Here is a 21451-nt window from a genome sequence, read left to right as displayed (position 1 = left end):
TTATTATTTCTGCAAAATAGATGACATGATCTACATTTATGGCCTTAAATATAATGATAGCGACTATTTTTATGTGATACTTTGTGTATCCCAAACTCTAAGAGCTCTATGCAAATTAATTCATCAAATCCTCCTAACAACCCCTTGATATAACTAATATTGATTATCCCACGTACAATGACAAAAGATAGGAATGACTACAACTTGGCACACATTCAGTTAGGGATGTAAGCTTCTCCAACTTTCCCTCCCTGATGGGAAAGTAGCTCAGTTTTATTTGTTTATATAAATATAAAATTTTATATAAATATATTTATATATGTGTATATATATTTGAAGCCTTTTGAAGAGAGCCTAAAGATATAGTACAGCAGGGAAGATGCTTGAACATGATCTACCTGGATTCAATCCCCAGTATCCCATATGGTCCTCCACACCTAGGAGTGATCCCAGAATACAAAGCCACAAGCAAGCTCTGAGCACTGCTGGGTATGGCCTGAAACCAAAAATGTGCAGACTATGGTTAGAGCGATAGTACAGCAAGTAGAGCTGAGTATGATCCTCATCTGATGCCTCAAGCTCCATCAGGAATGATTCCTGAATGCAAAGTCAGGAGTAAGTTCTGAGCACCACTGAGTATCACCTAAAAACAAAACAGAAAGAAAAAATATGTTGAATGTTTGAGAAACCAACCCATATGCCTCCTTGGAAGAACTGAACCACACCACACCCACTAGTTTTAATTCTCTTCTTAAAAATGTGATGAAATCTAAGGTTTCTAACTTACCTGGTTTTATCATCTTAGAAGTTCTGAATTTCGTCCTAACCTCCAAACCACTGTTTCTCCTACTTTTAAGTGCCATTGACTTCTTTAATCTGATTGAGCTAAATTTTAAAAAAATGATCTTCAGGGACCAGAGAGATAGCATGGAGGTAAGGTGTTTGCCTTGCATGCAGAAGGACAGTGGTTCGAATCCCAGCATCCCATATGGTCCCCTGTGCCTGCCAGGGGCAACTTCTGAGTGTAGAGCCAGGAGTAACTCCTGAGCACTGCTGGGTGTGACCCAAAAACCAAAATAAATAAATAAATAATTAAAAAAGATCTTCACTTTAAAATATGGGAATAGGAGATAACTGAGTCACTGTTTTTATTTTTAATTTTGATCATTTAGGTTGGAAAAATGTTCAACAATCTGACTGTGGCGTCTCTGCATTTTTTTAATATATTTTTTATTTAAACACCTTTATTACATGCATGATTGTGTTGTTTGGGTTTCAGTCATGTAAAGAACACCACCCATCACCAGTGCAACATTCCCATCAGCAATGTCCCAAGTCTCCCTGCTCCCCATCCAACCCCCGTCTGTACTATAGACAGGCTTTCTATTTCCTTCATACATTCTCATTATTAGGATAGTTCAAAATGTAGTTATTTCTCTAACTAAACTCTTCTCTGTTTGTGGTGAGCTTCATGAGGTGAGCTGTTACTTCCAGCCCTTCTCTCTTTGGTGTCTGAAAATTATTATTGCAAGAATGTCTTTCATTTTTCTTAAAACCCATAGATGAGTGAGACCATTTTGTGTTTTTCTCTCTCTCTCTCTCTCTCTCTCTGACTTATTTCACTCAGCATAATAGATTCCGTGTACATCCATGTATAGGAAAATTTCATGACTTCATCTCTCCTGACAGCTGCATAATATTCCATTGTGTATATGTACCACAGTTTCTTTAGCCATCTGTCTTTTGAAAGGTATCTTGGTTGTTTCCAGAGTCTTGCTATGGTAAATAGTGCTGCAATGAATATAGGTGTAAGGAAGGAATTTTTGTATTGTATTTTTGTGTTCCTAGGGTATATTCCTAGGAGTGGTATAGCTGGATCGTATGGAAGCTCGATTTCCAGTTTTTGGAGGAATCTCCATATCGCTTTCCATAAAGGTTGAACTAGACGGTATTCCCACCAGCAGTGGATATGAAGAAATGGCTTCCCAAAGTATAACATTCTCTTGCCTTGATACAGTTTCTGGAGAGGGACAGAGCCAGACCCCTGAGTCTGGCAGCTTTAGGAGCTTTCCCTGACAGTAGTTAATCATTTCAGCAATCCCAACTGTCCAAGCCTTTTGAAGAGAACGTGTTTGGCAGACACAGATGAAAATGTTGAGCTGTGCCCACTCCTGGCAGACTGATGCTCTATGCTAGTTTGCCATTGTGTGCAATCTCTCCATCTGCAGACCCACCAAATGGATCCATGATGGGGAACCTCAACAGAAAGAAGTTCTTCCAAACCCCAATATGAATGCATTCTGCCTTTGAACTTTGTCTTCCAGGTTCTCAGGATGAGTGGAGATGAGTTATTCTAGGTGACTTGGTAGTCCCTACTCACAGGTGACAACTAGAGAACCATCTAGATTAGCTTGATGAGTTTGGTATGTCATCTTGTGACTTGCTCCTTTGCTCTCTTTATTCTGCATTTTCCCCCAGAAAACTCACTGTGCCTCCAGGCAGGAGGCATAGGCAGCCTCACTGATGATTTTGTGACCTATACTAATAATTGGTATTTCAGGGACTCCAAATATTAAAATCCTAAGTGGAGATAAGTGATGATTTCAATATGAGGCTTCAAATAATGAAGGGAGAGCAGCACTAATGCATTCATGAGACAAGGGTGACTTCTGTAGGGATAAGACCCCCTTCTCTCTGACTCAGGAAAGAGGGGGTCATTATCAATATTTGGTGTGCCAGATTGAGAACTCCCACTCTCTACTCAGTTATTTACTTTGGACCGATTTTTGTTCACTGTGGCTTTTTATTTTAATTTATGAAAATGTCAGAGCACATTGGACTTGTTTGTGGCTTGGAAAGAATAATTAAAGGCTGTGAGAATTCAATGTGGTGCCAAATTAATATGATTCTCCCCTTCCCTGCCGATTTACATCTGAGTCACATTTCAGAATTGCTGGAAGCTTTGCATGTGCTTCTCAGACTCGGTCTTCTTATATTTGATCAGCAAAGAGCAGTCACTGAAGTTTTGGGAAATCTGGTGCCAGTTGTTCAGATGCCCAGGAGGTGGAGACCATGATGAGTTCATAGCTTTGTTATGTAAAATCTTAATGGTTTAAGCATGGCTGAAAGAGAAATGTGCATTAGTTAGTTGAATCATTTGAAAATTTGGTACGGCCGAAGCAATAGTGCAGTGGTAGGGCATTTGCCTTGTGTGCGACTGATGCCCGGCGCTCATATGGTTTCTCCTCCCCCCCCCCCAAGCCAGGAACGATTTCTGAGCAGAGAGACAGGAGTAACCCCTGAGTATCACCAGGTGTGGCCCAACAAAAAATATATATATTTGGTATGAAGAGCTGGAGTCCAGTGGGCAGAGTGCTTGCCTTACAATCTGCTAACTCAGGTTTAATCCCCAGTATTCCATATGGTCCCCTGAGTCCTACTAGAAGTGATTCCTGAGTGGAGAGCCAGGAGTAAGCTCTGAACATTTTCAGGTGTGTCCCTAAAAAATAAAACCCTAAACACAGACATATAATAAAACAGTAATGGAGAGCCACACTGTGTGTGCCCTTTCATGACTCTTCGCATTGCTGTTTTTCAGTGCCCTGGTCAATGAGAAACAGCAGCATAGACAGCGGCGAGGCAGAAGTTGGCCGGAGAATCACTCAGGAAGTTCCCCCAGGCGTGTTTTGGAGGTCCCAGATCCACATTGGACAGCCCCAGTTCTTAAAGTTCAATGTCTCACTCGGGAAGGATGCACTCTTTGGGGTCTACATCCGGCGGGGACTGCCACCTTCACATGCTCAGGTAAGACTTCATGCAGGGCAGCCATGATGGATGTGTTGTTTGAAGTTCCACTTGCCACCAATGTGGACGGCTGTGATGCAGGGACAAGCATTGTCGTGGTTGGGGTGGTTATGAAATCCATGACTCTTTGGTATGTGTCTATTAATAGTGCAGCTAGAGTACAAAAGTGTTTGATGCGTCTTCAGAATTTTCACAAAAGGGACAGAGAAAAAGTACAGTAGGTAAGACCTTGCCCTTGTAGGCAGCTGACCTGGGTTTAATCCCCCGAATACCACCTATGGTCTCCCAAGTATTGCCAGGAGTGATCTCTGAGCACAGATCCAGGAGTAAGCCCTAGGTACCCACTTGGGTATGTCCCCCCAAAAATTAATTTTATAAATAATTACCATCAGAATAAAGCAATCCATTTCTAGATAGAGTACAGAGATTGGCCTTTTATTTGAAGGAGAGCACACCTGGAAGTGCCCAGATTACTCCTGGATCTGCACTCAAGGATCATTCCTAGAAGGCTCAGGAGACCATGCAGGGGCCTCAAACTCAATTTACCTGGGGGCCGCAGGAGGCAAAGCCGGGGTGATCCTTGAGAGCAAAGTCAGTGGTAAGCCTTGAACATTGGGGGGGTGTGACCCAAACAACTAAAACAAAACAAAACAAAAACAGATTCCTCTAGGGCAGGGCCACAAAATGTTGCACGGAGGGCTCTTTGCAGCCCGTGGGCCGCGAGTTTGAGACCCCTGCAAGGGATACCAGGGATAGGACCCAGTTTGGCAATGTGAAATACATGAAAGAACATTACCCACTGTACCATTGCTCTGGCAGTGGACATTTTATTTCTCATCAAAGCATATACATAAATGTTCCTGTAGCAGTTTTATTCAGAATCAACAGGATGTGGAAAGAATCCAAAAGTGCATCAGCAGATAAATGGGAAAAATGATATGTGAGAGTGCATGCTTTGTATGTGGGAGACAAGGATTTGATCGCCAGCACTTCATGTGGCTTCACAACCCCACCAAGAAGTGATCCACAAATAGCAACCTGGGAATAGCCACTGAGCACTACCAGGAGTGGCCAGAATAAAGGGTGTGGGCAAGAAAAGGGAGCATGGCATTCTTTTTTTGTTTGTTTGTTTTCAAATTCTATTGACAATTTTTTTTTGACATTTTAAATTGCTTTATTTAAAGACCATAATACAGGTTGTTCACAATACAGTCAGGAGTATTTTTTTACAGTTGCAAAGTATACATGATTGAATTTCAGTTATACAATGCACAACACAATTCACCAGTGTATGTTTTCTGCCACCACTTTCCCTAATTTCCTCCTGCCCTGCTGCATCTGAGTGAGATATTTTCTTTTCTCTCTGTATAAGTATATATACACACACATATATATACACATATATGTGTATGTACATATATTTTTTTCTTTTCCTTTTTTTTTATAATAGCTTATTTTTATTGAAGATCAGAAGTTAATATACGGTTAACATTATTTCTGCACACAACTTTCCAACAGTACCCCCATGGCCTGAGCGCTTCTAACCTTCACAGTAGCCCTAGGGCCCCTTTCATAATAGCTCAATCCAGGGCCTATTTTAGTAACATAGGATTGAAACATAAACCAATCAGATTTGTACAAGTACAACAATTTTAACCAATGGGAGCCTAAACACATTTTGATGGCGGGAAGGATAAAGAGGAACCTGGCATGATGGGGGGAGGGGAAGCAAATTCTTAAACAAATAGCTAAATGATATTTACGCAAATACAATTATTTGTTTAGCCTATTTTCCATTTAGATCTATCTTTTGTGCAAGCAATAAGGATCATAATTTAAACTTTACAAAAACATATCAATAACTACATACTTGAGAGCAGTTACAAAAACAGGTTCCATGGAGAGGTTAAGGCATCTGGTTAAGCCAGATTCTTTGTGCTGAGCTAAATTTATTTGCAGAGTTTTCTGTTGGTTCGGGGCTATGCAAACTTTTGTGGCTTGAATCAGACAGGCGGTGGAAAATTCATTCAGAGTTCCTTTGATATGTGGGGTGCTCGATCTCCCACATCTCCCCCTGTTTAGTATACAATATAGAAGGGACAGACGTGCCTCGGTGGACTGGCCACACTGGGTGAAGAGGTGTGGGGCTTCCAGTCACCGCATCTGCTACCCTTGATTCAGTCGTTTCCAAAGCTTGGCAAGGCACAGATTGAGGTCTATGCGCCAGCTCCTCAATAACTTCAAACTTAAGTGGCGGAGAGTTGGCAGGAGGGGAGATGTCAGGTGTCAGCTGGTCTTCTGAGGTGCATAGTTGTTGGTACAGAACCTTTGAGTCCTTTCTGGTTGCTTCATCCACTTGATTCTTTACGAAGGTGGTGAGTTTGTGAAAAGCCCAAGGACCAAAGGAAACTAGCAACATAAATCCAATGAAGGGCCCCAAAAAGGCTGGGAGCACTGTTGTTATCCATGGAGTGGTAGAAAACCAATTTTTGTACCAGCTCTCACTCTGCTCTATATCTTTTTGTCTATTTACTAAATTATCCTCTATGTGTTGAATGCTATCTCTAGCTAAGCCAAATTTATTTTAAAAAGCAACATTTTACTCTAAGGATGACACAAATTCCCCCCTCCCTCAAAAAAATGTTAATTTTGAACCATGGCGGTTATTCTGCACTCTTTGCTAGGAAATCAACAGTAGTGTAAACTTCTTTAAGTTTGTAAACATTTTTAGCCACAGTTATAAGGCATTAGCAGATTCTAGAGTATGAACCAATGAATAAATATTTGTGCTTACACCAATAACACCTAGGCCTTTTAATAAGGCTAGGGTGATGGCAGTGTTTGATTTTTGTACTGCAGCGGGGAGAGACACAAGATTATATTTAAGAGGTAATAAGGCAATTTTTGATCTAACAGTCAATTTAGGCATTAAAACAACCAAAGCACAGTGGTACTAGGACTAAAGAAACAAATGTAAAACAATGGGGGAGATAAACTAGTGAAACAGGCAAAAAAACGTTAAATTGGGGGCAATCATGAACTGAAAGGAAAAATCAACAACAAAAATTTGATTACAATTTTTTCAATTATTAAAATTTGCGGCAGGGAGGTCTTGGAAGAGTTCTTGCAATGGGGATACTTTTGGAGCTAGGCCCAGTTTCAAGGAACAATCCGCGTTAGGGAGAGTTAGTAGGGAGGGCCTCGCAGCATGAGTCCACAGGGGAGTTGGCTGTCTTTTCTTTCAGGAGACAAGGTGTGGGTTTATCTGGGTGTCCCCTCGCCTGGGTGCAGAGTACTGGTTCGTTGAGTAGGAGGTCGATCTTGATGCCTAATAGAATAAGGACTGAGGGTGAAAAATTTTAATATGGTGGAAAATCTGGATGGGATTGAGGGGTAAAGGGATAGTTGGATTTCCGGACGGGACAAAGGGGAAGTTATATGGGAAAGGTATGAAGGAAGAGAAAAAAGAAAATACCTTAGAGAGAAAAGGGGAAGAGAAAGAGAAAAAAAGTAATAAGCAGAATAGAGAGAAAAAAAAAGAAAAAAAAAAGAAAAGAAAAGTAGTAAGAAGAGAGGAGAGACTAGCAAGGGAATGCTGGTTTAATTAAAAGTGTTTGAAGAATCAAGCCTGTGGTTTAAGTCTGTACATCTCAGGTACTGCTTCAATGATCTGAATGATCACGTGCTTCAATTCCTAAATGGAGGTATTACCTAGAGATAAAGTGTATGTTTTTTTTAATTAATATTTTTATTTTTAATTATGAGAACAAAGATGCAAAGAAAGAGGACAAGGTAAAGTTACAGTGGAGGGACAATCACCCATAAACAGAATTCATAGAAGTCCCCTTGTTGATATCTTAACATTGAACTTTCAGCCAAAGAACATTAAGAAAAATAAAACAGAACCCATGAACAATTACTTTGTCCCCCAAGTCCCCAGATTGTAATACATATTTCTTATCAAGCAATCTAAAGCCATGAAACTTATGTAACTCCTTAAATATTGAAGACATAGTACTTATTTACATTTCCATGCACATGCATATTAGTTTAAGTTAACCTCAAAAGTGGGTTTTTCTTTTAAAGGATGAGTCAAAGGAGCACAGTAAAATCGGTGTTAGAGTGGCAATAATTGTTTGCATAGGCCGACCAAAATATGGGGGACATGGAAAGGGAAAACCTTGGCCTAAATACAAGGAGACCCTACCCCTGAAGTTTCCTGGCATAAGACCAACTCTAGGCTCCAGGCAAACTAGTTTGTCCAATCCAAGTCGTTGTCTGTAGTGCCAACACACTTTTATTTTTCTCACAGTCTCTGTTGTTGGTATCATGTTTCTGTATTAAAGATCCTGGAATCTGCATATTCTACATGGAAGTCAGGACGTGGAGCATCCTCGAGTTTCACCTCACAATTAAAGGGCAATGGAGAAAGCCCTGTCCAGTATGCAGATCATTGATGTTCTTAAGTCTTCTCAGTGTTAAGGGAAGTCTCTTTTGAGTAGATCGATGTCAGAGCAGCGGTAGGGTCTTCCCTGGTAGAGGATTGCTTCCAGGTGTTGTTATAAAAAACCTTAGATGTTTCATAGATAGCTTCCCTGGTTCAGGGGTAAATGGAGAATGCCCATTCTTCTGAAGCCTGTGCCCGGTCATTATGTCAATGTTCAGGGTATAAGGTCTCATTGCACTACAAGATTTGTGTGTTCCATTCTCTATTAGATAAGAATTTATTTGTGTGTATAGTATTTTCCATTTTAAAGTGCCTAGAGCATGGCATTCTTATAGGCAACCCCAAACTCCAGGGTTACAAATGGAACCCAGTATGCTAAAAGAGAGAAGGCGATACAAAAGCTATGTATTATATGATACCACTCGTAGTGCCAAAATGGACAAATACACAGAGGCAGAGGGGAGATGAGTTGTGGACAGGGTTATTGTTTATAAGTGGTATGAAGCAAACATTCTGAGATTAGCAGTAATGATTGTACCATGCAGTAAGTAGACTCTGAACTTGGAAAGTATGAATTAGTAGCATTGATGATATGTGGATTTTTTTCTGGAAAATGAAAGGTATGAGCAGTGTCCCCTCTGCATGGATAAGTTTTGCTCAATCTATAGACAAACGCACTCTGTTCAGGTGGTGCTCTGGTTATCAAGTTAGTTGGTTAAAATATCACTAGGAGACATCTGTGTGTGCATGTGTATATGTGTGTGTGCATGTGTGTATGTGTGTGTATGTAGAGGTAGATTGACCATTATCTCAGTACCAGCAGCTATTTCTCCTGTTCTTCCTACTACTGTATTTCTCAGGAAGTCGTTGGCATGGTGAAAGGTGATGTCCCTAATGTGGGCAGTGAAAAGGTGACATTACCTGACAGGTTTCTTTCCTTAATTTTTTTTCTCACCTTCTCCTGTAACTTGTCCAAGTAGAGACTTTATAACTCATACCACTTGGGAGAAATTAGCCCCCAACCATCACTCCCAGCTGGTTTTCTTTTCCAATAAGAAGTAGACTTGCAAAAGGAAAACCAAGTAGGGATTTTCTTGCTTCATTTGCTTTCAAATCCAGCAAGAACATAAAAGCAATGCTTTAGGAAAACATACCAATGGAGGGAAGGCAGCCTTAATTGCCCATTATATCCAGTCGAAGCTGTCTTTAAAAGGTGCTGGAAAGGTATTCATCTAGAACATTTGCTAGGAGGAATGTAAAGCTATAAGCTCATTGATGAACATGGAGCAGACAGACTACCATGTCTTGGTCCTCAGCACATGCAGATATTGCTAATCAATGGCCACATTCCTTTCTTCCTGAGCTCCCAGCATCAATATCTCCAACAGACACTTCTGCATAGCCAAAACTAGTTGATCAGTGTTGGCTCTCAAGATAAAGGTTCTTGGGGCCAGAGTGATAGGGTATTTGCCTTGTACATGGTCAATCTAGGTTCAATCCCTGGCATTCCATGTACTCCCCTGAGCCTGCCAGGAGTGATTTCTTAATGCAGAGCCAGGAAGTAATCCCTGAGTGCTGCCAGGTGTGGCCCCCAAACAAACAAACAAAAAAATAAAGCTTCTTGGCCAGTTCATCCTTACAGCCTGAAATTGTAGCTCTAGGAGATACTCAAAGAATCATTTCTTTTGGGGCCGGAGAGATAGCACAGCAGTAGGGCATTTGTCTTGCATAAGGAAGGATGGTGGTTGGAATTCCGGCATCCCATATGGTCCCCCAAGCCTGCCAGGGTTGATTTCTGAGTGTAGAGCCAGGAGTGCTGCCTCTGAGTGCTGCCGGGTGTGACCCAAATAAAAAACAAACAAAAAGAAAAGCAAAAAAATAATTATTTCTTTTTAAGCAGGGGACTATGTAAGATTTTATGGCCAAATGCAATTGCATATAAAGTTGCCATTGTTGCAGCCTCCATCTATCCAGAAACAAATAATGCATTCACCTAGATGCTGATGATTTAGACATGAGTTAGTATGGCCTCTGAGCAAGCAGAAGTAAATCCCACTTTAGAAATCAAATCTCTTCTAAAAGATTCTAGTCCTAGCACTGGAGCAATACTATAGCCAGTAGGGCATTTGCCTTGCATGTTGCCAACCTGGATTCAGTCCAAGGCACCCTCTCTGGTTGTCTGAAACTGTCAAGAGTGATCCCTGAATGCTGAGCCAGTAGTAAGTTCTGAACTCTGCCAAGGGTGACCCCCCCCAAAAAAAGAATAAAAGACTCTGATTCTGACAAAGAGAAGACCCCCAGGGGGGCATTTCCATAATTTCTAGCTGGGCATTACTCCAGGAAGTTATGCAGACTTTTCAGACTTCTCCTTGACTTCCAGGCTTCACTGATTCCACTCTGGCAAGATAAAAGACTTACAGCATAGGAACCTTTAATGGGCATCATTGGAGAAATATGAGTGTATCTCCACCACAAAAACAGTGAGGGTAGCTTTGCTTTGTGTTGAATGAAGGGAGCTTGTCTGGGGGAAGTGCTTCTTCTGACACTCTTCCCAGGCACCCCAGTGCTCTTCCTCAGCATTATCTGAGCCAGTAGTGATGTCTGGTCCAGTTGGCATCTTTCTGGAACTGACTGATAGCTCTCCTTCCTGCCCCTTTTCCCTGCTGCTCTGACACTCACAACTCAAATTCTTAGCAAAAATAGTCCTGTCTTCTTTCAGTGGCTACCCCACATTGTCGTCTCCTGCCAAGACACTGGTGGTTCTAGTGATTGTCCTCTAGAAATAGCTCCCCTTCAGATTCCCAGGGAAAGGAAATGAATAGGCACAAGCTGGCATGCATCCAGCTGCCAGTTTAGGTGCCAAGCCTGTGTTGGGGGGTCAGAGAAGCAAGACACAGTGCAAAGACTTACACAGACTTCAGATAGGGACAGTATGCAGGCGCATCCTAAAATGTAAAAGAAAAGAAAGAGGATGACTTTGTGTATGTTCTCACATTCCCTCATCACTATTACCTGCATTGACGAGCTCCATTTGCTCCCAAATACATGCCAAGCTTCTTGTAGCCCCAGGTGACTTCATGGACATCTCAAGCTGCTGTGGAATTCCTTGTTCCTATTGGCATAACCAATTGAGAAACATAAGTTCTATAAGGATTGGCTGGTTCGCCATGAGAGAGAGAGAGAGAGAGAATGAGAGAGAGAGAGAAAGAGAGAGTAGAAGGGGAGAGATATTGTGATATTCTATTGACTGTGTAGCATCAAATGAGTATGCTCTGACCAGAAACCCATGCAGTTTAGTAGTCTCATCCAAGTAGCTGCGATAATAGAATTTTGTTTTTACCTGCTTTAATTTCCCATGCTTCAGAATCTGTTCCAGTTGACTTGCCAAAAGCAGCTTTTTATAGAGGTAGTGAGAGCCAACGTGACTGAGGGGAGAAAATACTGGAATCAGAAGATGTCCATATTGTCATCTCTGCTGCACATTCTCTGAGTGACCATGAACACACAACTCAACATCCTAGCCTCATTTTCCTCATGGTTCTGTGTCATGTGGCAATTACAGAAGTAGACTTTGCAATGGAAAGTCCCTATAAAATGCATATTGGGCATTTTGAAAGTTCTGCATGTCCCTGGCAATCATCTGTCTATTCGGGTTAGTAATTGTTAATTATGTAAGTGATTGGTTGATCTTCTTACAAGAAACCTTTTACAAGGCCGGTAAAATAGCACAGCAGTAGGGCATTTGCCTTGCACTCAGCTGATTCAGGATGAATGGTGGTTTAAATCCCGGCATCCCATATGGTTCCCCCAGCTTGCCAGGAGTGATTTCTGAGTGCAGAGCCAGGAGTAACCTCTGAGTGCCACCAGGTGTGGCCCAAACACCAAAAAAAAAAAAAAAAAAAAAAGAAGAAGGAAGGAAGGAAGGAAGGAAGGGGAGGGGGAGGGAGGGAGGGGGGGGAGGGAGGGAGGGAGGGGGGAGAAAGAGAGAGAAAGAGAAAGAAAAAGAAAGAGAAGAAAGAAAGAAAGAAAGAAAGAAAGAAAGAAAGAAATGAAAGAAAGAAAGAAAGAGAGAGAAAGAAAGAAAGAAAGAAAGAAAGAAAAGAAAGAAAGAAAGAAAGAGAGAGCGAGAGAAAGAAAGAAAGAAAGAAAGAAAGAAAGAAAGAAAGAAAGAAAGAAAGAAAGAAAGAAAGAAAGAAAGAAAGAAAGAAAGAAAGAAAGAAAGAAAGAGAGAGCGAGAGAAAGAAAGAAAGAAAGAAAGAAAGAAAGAAAGAAAGAAAGAAAGAAAGAAAGAGAGAGAGAGAGAGAGAAAGAAGAGAGAGAAGAGAAAGAAAGAAAGAAAGAAAAGGAAGAAGGAAAGAAAGGAGAGGAAGGAAGGAAGGAGGAGAGGAAGGAAGGAAGGAAGGAAGGAAGGAAGGAAGGAAGGAAGGAAGGAAGGAAGGAAGGAAGGAAGGAAGGAAGGAAGGAAGGAAGGAAGGAAGAAAGAAAGAAAGAAAGAAAGAAAGAAAGAAAGAAAGAAAGAAAGAAAGAAAGAAAGAAAGAAAGAAAGAAAGAAAGAAAGAAAGGAAAAACACTTTTTACCGTACCACACATACAGTCAAAAAATGTTTATGTGACCTTTCTTCAAGCTAAAGACTAATCGACAGTTGTTGAATTAACACATATTTTGGAATATGTGCTATAGTCTGTGTGATCACAAACAAGGCAGCTAGAGAGAGGGAAGGCATTATTAGTAAAATCACGAGGAAGAGAAGATGCATTTACAGCATTTGAGTGGACTAACAGATTCCTTAACACAAGGAAGTCAGTGTCTAAATGGTCCCAAACCCATTTGTGTTGATCAATGGTGTAGTTTAAACATCTGATTTTTTTCTAGTTTCTTGTTTAAGAACAGAGTGTCAATAGGAAGCACCATAAAGTGAAGAAAGTTAGAATATGTAACTTGAACCTGTTCCCTTTTGCTAAATATTGGTATGAAATTTTTAATAAGCCAAATAATGCAGTTTTATTTAAAAGAAAATACAAAGGTAGAGAAATAATACAGAAGGTAAGTCACTTTCCTGGCATAGGCCCCATTCTATCCAGGCACTATATATGGTCTCCTAAGATTTACCAGTTCAATAATAACCCCCAACACCAAGAATTGTTCAGGGTTTATGTGTGTATGTATGTGCTTTTAATTAAGAATAAAAAATAAATAATGAACTGGAATAAAAGAATAAAATATAAATTAAGTTGGTAGGATGTTTGCTTTGTACATGGCCAACCCAGGTTTCAACCCTGGCATCCCACATTGTCCCCCAAGCCTGCCAGAAATGATCCCTGAGTCAGGAATAAGGCCTGAGCACCACTGGGTATGAAACTAAAACAATGAAAATAACAACAAAACCCACCATAATCCTAGAGGTTCAATTAGCAGAAAAGTGCCCATTTCACCTTATTGAGCCCCACAACAACTGAATATTAGCGTTTATTTCATCTTTATGAATGTAAATAGCTGGGCTCTGTTTTTCTCTAAGCATCACTTTTGTGGCAGTCAACAGAGCCTTTTGGAAGACTGGGACTGTTCAAGTAGTTCTTTATCTTTCATTTCAAGTTCTCAGGAGTGAAGGGGGCACATGGGGAGTGGGTAGGCTGCTATGTACCACAAACTATACCAAATGTGCTCAATCTTATCTAGAAAAAAGAAGTGGATCAGAAGTCACAGGCTTTTTTTCTCAGACATGGCAGTAGATCAAGACATGCTAGGGAAACCCTAGTGACCTTGTTGCCAGGGTCAAAAGTTCCAGCAAGCTGGCCTAAGAGTTTATCATGGAAGCTCCTGATATGGCGAGCCTGAGAAAATTCTTTGTGAGATAAAAAAAATAAGGTCAGATATTGATGAATGAGGTGTGTGACTGACCTGAACTCCCTACAAGACCCCTCACTTCTTAGGAGCCCCACTGACAGGTCTTCTGTCCCCTGCCTATTCCCCTGCCCCCCCCACACACACACATACTATCTCCAGATTCTTTTTTAGCAAATTTTATAACAACTGTCTAGTAGGGAGGACACTTGCCTTGCATATGGCCAACCCAGATTCCAATCCCAGCATCCCATATGCCCCCCCTCAGCACTGCCAGGAGTAATTCCTGAATTCAGAACCTGGAGTAACCCCAGAGCATCATTGGATGTGGCCAAAAACAACCCCCACCCACCAAAAACCCAAAAACAAAAATAGCCTTGTTCATTATTCAGATTATGGGGCCCTCAGCCAGTGACCTCCAGAGGTGGGAGGAAAGAGAGGGGACTCACAGCTCCTGTGGCTTCACCCCCAACCTCATGGGTTCCTCTTTCCATTGCCAGCAAAAGTCTGCACAGCAACAGGCAGAGAGACTATGAACCATGCCTTCATGCTTATACCAAATACTCCAATGAGTCCGCAAGCCTTGGACAAAGTGTGCTGAGGAAACATTCATCTTTATCCTCATTGGCCTGATTTCCCCTAAGGACATTTTCCCAAAAATATACAAATTTATAGAAAACTATTAGTCATATTAGTTTTTGCCAGCTTAGATTTATTCCTTTCTCCAACTCAGAGAACTTGCTTTTCAGTGAACTCTCATTGCATCTTTCTCTTTTTCTCCAAGGAAGCCAAGAGCACAAACTTACCATGTGGGATGGGGTGGCCATAGGGGGCCCAGGTTGGTCCAGTGGACCTCACCTGCTCTTGGAAGCTGTGTCCTCCAAGTTGTTTGTGCCTGGGATGTCTGCTTGTCTGGCAGAGCTCAGAGCTTAGACAAGCTGACTCTTGCACAAATACCTTTTGTATGTTCCTTGTCTATGAGAACCAGAGATATGTAAAAATATGTTCTGGCCCAAAAAAACCTTAATAACTTCTGTTGGGCCCAGCTAATATTGATAAAGTGTCTCCTGATCAGGTGGGCCTGGCTCAGAACTACTTTACCAGGTACACCTCAACCACTCACTGACTTTTCTCTACTGGATCTCCCTAGAGACGTGACCCACCTGCTTCCATTCAGGATCCCTGAGCAAAGAAAGTGGGAGCCTCATGTGGGGAAGGGGGCAGTTGATCCTGGGTGAAGGATTATGGTAAAGGAGTAATTTCACCTTAATAGTGAAAACTTCAGGGTCCCAGTGTGTAACTTTTTTCTACTCCATGGAATGGTATGTTTGTGGATGGTCCTTCTAGATTTCATTTCAATTTCAATGCTAAGTGCCCACGCTTAGGTGTTAAGAATTCATAAAGATTGCCAAGTACAAATGGCAAAAGTTGGGCACCTTCCCATCTCTCCTCATTTCTTCTCTGAATACATGCACAGCAGCATTGATTGATTCCCTTTCCTGCTCCTTCCCTTCAAAGGAAAAAACTCTTGCACCATTTGAGAGCTACAAAGGTCAAATCATAGGGCTGGAGTGAGAGCACTTGCCTTGCACCTGGCCAACCTGAATTCAATCCCAGCATAAGGTCTTCCAAGAACCATCAGGAATGATTCCTGAGTGCTGAGCCAGGAGTAACTCCTGAATACCACTGGGTGTGGGCCAAAATTTAAAACAGAAAAAAATTATAAATTGAATTATAGTAACCCAAGGAACCCAACTCTGGAATCCTAATCTTTTAGTTTTTAGTTTATATTTGGAGGGGGGCACACCCATAAGGATTTAGACTACTTCCTGCTCAGTGTTTGGAGATTACTTGTGGCGTGTTAAGGAGACCAGATATGCAATGGCAGGGACCAGATCCCCCAGCTCCCTGCAAACAAAACATGCACAGAGTCCAGTGAGGTTCCTAGCCAGCCCCAACTCTGGCATCTTGGCATATGCATTTGTGTAAACTGCCTAGCCTCTCCTCTTATGTGTGCTCTGCAGTTCAGCTTTTGCCCATTATGACTGCACCTCTGCTCATGAGTCCAAGGAAGCCCATGAAAAAGTGCATATGTGATAGTACGGTGCATAGGGCACTTGTCTTGCACCCAGTCAACCCAGATTCAATGTGCCCAGCATACCATGTGGTCTCCTGAGCACCACCTGGCATGATTTCTGAGTACAGAGCCAGGAGTGACCTCTGAATACTGCCAGGTGAGTCCCCAAAACAAACAAACAAGCACATGTGATTGTTAATAAAGACAACCATGACTGCATTTGATCCCACTGCTTTTCATTAGAATTTACCAACAGATTCAGCTTTTTGCTCATTTGCTATGGGTTGATCAGACTCTGTTCCAGATGGATCAGTTACAGCAGTAAATCCCATTTGTTCCCATTTGATCAGATACAGCAATGAATCCCAGTCGTGATAGATGTATTTGAAGCTGATCTGCATATACAGGCTCTGTGCTGTTTTAAACCCTGGATGTTAGTGGGCCCTTGCATGTTCACAGTGCTATTCTGAAAAAGGTCTTATTATCTTCATTGTTATTGTTGGTTTTGTTTGGGAGCCACACTCAGTAGTGCCCAGGGCTCACTACTGGCAATAAGCTCAGGGATCCTTCCTGATGGAGAATAGGGGACCATGTGCCAGGGATAGAACCTAGATAAACTTCATGCAAGGCAAGTGTCCTACTCATTGTACTAACTATCTGGCCCCTTTTAACCCCAAATAAATTTAGGCACACAGAATATAAGTGGCTATTTCACTGTCATGGTAACTAAATGAGAGGACTGTGGTGTCATTTGTAGGGAGCCTGGCTCTGACCATCTACTTTACCTCCAGGCATTCTTGCTTTACACGTTTCTAAGAGGCCCAACTATAGGCCTAAAAGACAAAGAATGGGGGCTAAAGAAATAATACAACAGGTAATGTGCTTGCCTTGCATATAATTCACCTAGGTTGGATTTGTGGCACTCCATATAGTTCCCCAAGCCTTACCAGAAGTGATCCTTGAGTGCAGAGCCAGGAGTAAGCCCTGAGCATCACCAAATGTGGCCCTTCAAAGAACAAAATAGACAAACAATGACAGTTGAGAGGGTCTCCAGTGCTTTGGATATAAGCAAAGCACAATAAATTGGGCTGCAGACCCCACTACCTTCCCTCTTTAGGCATCCCTGGCCTACAGGTTCTTCCCTCATGAGCCTGCAGTTGCTCCAAACAGCCAGTCTCACCTGAGGCCCACTCCCTTCTCTGACAGTTGCCCTCACCCCAGACTCATTTGTTTGAGCAGACAGTAATTGCAGGCACTCAGACATGACAAGGCAGGTGCAGAGCCCAACTTGGCAAGCATCGACAAATAGCCACATTAATGTTGAGCAGAGGCCCTCCACAAGTCGTCTCCTCTCCACTGGTTCTCATGGGCTTGATCTCCAATACCCCCACCCCAAATGAAGTATATTCTTACGCCAGCACAGAGGAAGAGCCACTCAGATTTGTAGGCCAGGGCTTTCATGGCTGGACACCACGAGGGTTGCAAAGGAACAAAGGTTTGTGACAACAGCTGTACCAGTTTGTCAGAGCACTTTAAATCAGGCCTGGTGTCCCAGATAAACAGCCATGACCTCTGAGATCTAGGGAGAAGTGGGAAACTAACTGTCGATAGTACTTTGTTAAGAGTCAGAGGGAAGGTTTCCACCTTCTCAAGAGCAATCCCTTTAGTTTCTCTAGTTTCTCTTCTGGGATACTTATGGTTCATTATGGCGGGGGGGGGGGGGGCACTGCAGTACTTCATAAGAAAGTGAATATCTCCCAGGCAGCTCCTGTGTGGGCTCTTGTGTCAGGTGTTAGAGCGTTCCTTTGAGTTCAGTGTTGTCATTTATCCAGAGATGCCGACATCCCACTAGAACAAAAGGCAAAATCTGGATCCACACACACCCAGGCTCCTGTGATGGGGGAAATCTTGGCTCTGAAAACTGTTGTGAGTCTGACTTTTAATAATCACTTCTTGGCGGTGGGATCTGGGCATTTCGGCAATTTGTGATTTTTTTTTGGGGGGGCCACACCGGTGACACTCAGGGGTTACTCCTGGCTATGCACTCAGAAGTTGCTCCTGGCTTGGGGGACCATATGGGACGCCGGGGGATCAAACCCCGGTCCATCCAAGGCTAGAGCAGGCAAGGCAGGTGCCTTATGTCTAGCACCACCGCCTGGCCCCGATTTGTGATATTTTAAGGTGGCCCAGAGTTTAATTTGAAAAGCTGCTGTAATGGGTTTGAGTACATGGCAATCAGCTATTTAAAAAACAAACAGGGGCCAGAGTGGTAGCACAGGCGGTAGGGTGTTCGCCTTACATGTGTTAACCTAGGACAGACAGAGGTTCAATCCCCAGCATCCCATATGGTCCCCCAAGCCAAGGGCGATGTCTGAGTGCATAGCCACGAGTAATCCCTGAGATTCACCAGGTGTGGCCCAAAACCCAAAAATGTAAACAAATAAATAAATAAATAAACCCTGTTTGTTAACGTCAGGCTGGGAAAATCTACAAAACGACGCCTGCCCAGTGGGGCCAGACCGTGAGAAATTGTGAGTGCTGCCTGTATGTGTCTGTCTCCTGTCCTGTCGCTTGACCCTCTTGGTAGTGGGCCAAAAAGAGGCTCCAGAAAACTCGCTCTCCCAGAGGCTCATTCAAGGGCGGGCACACCAAGGAACTGCTTCACAATGTGAAAACCGGCTATAAGCAGTACTTTGCCAAAGTCAGGTGCCCTGTTTGTGACGTCAGGCTGGGAAAATCTACAAAACTATGCCTGCCCAGTGGGGCCCGACCGTGAGAAATTGTGAGTGCTGCCTTTGTGTGTCTGTCTCCTGTCCTGTCGCTTGAACCTCTTTGGAGTGGGCCAAAAAGAGGCTCCTGTAGAGCACGGCAGCATAGCGAAGCAGAGCGGCCATGCACTCTTTCTAAGGAAAGAACGCCATTGAAACAAGAAGAAAAAATCACTAAGAACTGTGCTGGAGGCTGAACTCTGCTGGAACTCAGATGCCAGCACCCCTATCTGCCTGTCTTCTGTGCTGTGCTCTATTTTCGGCCTGATTTTATCCTGTGTGTGGCTCATCTGCAGACAGCTAGCATTCCCTGGAACCTTCCCTGGAGGTGAGTTTACAAGCCCAGAAAGGGTGGAGCCAGAGGAGCATGGCCGAGCCGCTTTGCTTCCCAGCCATGCACATCATTTAGCCAACGAATACAACCACAACACGTAGAAAAACCCACAATACAAGTGTGACAATGGAAAAACAACACAGGCCAGTGCCAGACATAGAGAATGACGATGGCAACTCTGATGACTTGAAATTGACCAACCAACTAGTCAGTCTCTCAGATAAGGAGTTTAGAGTTGCAATATGGAAGATGTTCAAAGAACTCAAAGAAAGTATAGAAGAGAACACTAATAAGAATCAAGAGAATATGAAGATAGAAATCAGAAACTCCAAACTGAAATTTCAGGTCAAATAACAGGTCTGAAAAATTCAGTAGATGAATTGAAGAAAAACATGGTTGAGCTTTCCCACAGGTTAACAGCAGCTGAGGATAGAATTAGTACACTGGAAGATGCGATGAATAACAATTCCATACAGCAGAAGAAATTTAGGGGGGGGAGCCTTAAAGCAAATGATCAAACAATGGAAAAATTACTCAAAGAATGGGAACAGATGAAAATAAAAGTCTATGATAAGCTCAACAGAAACAACTTAAGAATCATTGAAGTCCCAAAGACCCAGGAAGAAAATATCCAGGAAGAATCAACAGTAAAGAACATTATTAAAGAGAAACTACCAGAGCTAATGAATACATGCGATCAAATCCTACATGCCCGAAGAGTACCAACTAAAAGAGACCCCAGGAAAAACACCCCAAGACACATCCTAGTCACAATGAAGAATCCCACAGATAGAGAAAGAATTCTGAAAGCAGCAAGATTGAAAAGAGAAATAATATTCAAGGGAACATCCTTGAGATTTACTGCAGACCTGTCACTGGAAACACTCAAGGCCAGAAGACAGTGGTGGGGCATAGCAACAAAACTCAATGAAATAAATGTTTCGCCTAGGATACTTCACCCAGCAAAACTCACTTTTAGGTTTGAAGGAACAGTACATGGTTTCACAGACAAACAACAGCTCAGAAACTTTACAGACTCAAAACAATTCTTAAAAGAAAAACTGAACGGCCTACTTTAAGACAAGATTGACCAACAGACACACCAAACTCCAAAATAAAGATGGCACCAACTTCCAGGACAATTCTTTCTCTCAATGTCAATTGACTAAATGCCCCAGTTAAGAGACACAGAGTGGCTAAATGGATCAAAAAACTCAATCCAACCTTCTGCTGCCTACAAGAAATGCACCTGAATAGTCAGAACAAACATAGACTCAAAATAAAAGGCTGGAGGAAAATCATCCAAGCAAACAACACACAAAAAAAGCTGGAGTGGCCATACTAATATCAGATGATGCAAACTTTATACTTAGGAAAGTTGTAAGGGACAAAGATGGACATTTTGTATTAATCAAGATATGTACAGCAGGAAGAAATCACTCTCCTAAACATATATGCTCCGAATGAGAAGCCAGCAAAATATTTAATAAAATAGTTGACAAACCTGAAATATAATATCAATAACAACACAATAATTGTGGGGGACCTCAACATGGCATTGTCAACACTTGACAGGTCAACCAGACTGAAACCCAACAAGAATATACTAGACCTGAAAAGAGAAATGGAAGAAAGAGGCCTAGTAGATATATACAGGACACTCCACCCCCAGAAGCCTGGATACACATTCTTCTCTAATGTACATGGGACATGCTCTAGGATAGACTACATGCTAGCACATAAAACATACCTCCATAATATCAAGAGGATAGAAATTTTGCAGGCTACCTTCGCTGACCACAAGGCCCTGAAATTATATGTGAACTACAAAGGGACACAAAAGAAAAATACCTTTAATACCTGTAAGTTAAACAGCCTAATACTGAATAATCAGTGGGTCCGAGATGAAATCAAAGAAGAAATCAAAACCTTCCTAGAAACAAATGACAATGAAGACACAAACTATCAGAACCTATGGGACACAGCAAAAACGGTACTGAGAGGAAAATTTATAGCTTTTCAACCACACATAAGGAAAGAAGAAGGGGCATACCTGGATAGATTAATGACTCAGCTCATAAAATTAGAAAGTACTCAACAAAAGGACCCCAAAATTGGGAGACAGAAGGAAATAACAAAGCTGAGAGCAGAAATCAATGAAGTGGAAACCCAAAAAACA

General features: G+C 42.1%; 1 protein-coding gene across 1 annotated transcript in view; it reads left to right on the top strand.

Moving 5' to 3' along the window:
- The window catches only part of TENM2 (teneurin transmembrane protein 2), a 1185834-nt gene that overhangs the window by 1014803 nt on the left and 149580 nt on the right, over nt 1–21451 (top strand). The window contains exon 9 of the mRNA XM_049774568.1: nt 3599–3804. Within this exon, the coding sequence (XP_049630525.1) occupies nt 3599–3804 (206 nt within the window). The remainder of the gene's footprint in view (nt 1–3598; nt 3805–21451) is intronic.

The sequence above is a fragment of the Suncus etruscus genome, chromosome 6, assembly GCF_024139225.1.
Source record: "Suncus etruscus isolate mSunEtr1 chromosome 6, mSunEtr1.pri.cur, whole genome shotgun sequence".
NCBI classification, from domain to species: Eukaryota; Metazoa; Chordata; class Mammalia; order Eulipotyphla; family Soricidae; genus Suncus; species Suncus etruscus.
Note: the sequence above shows the minus strand (reverse complement) of the source record. Positions and strands in the feature narration are given on the sequence as shown.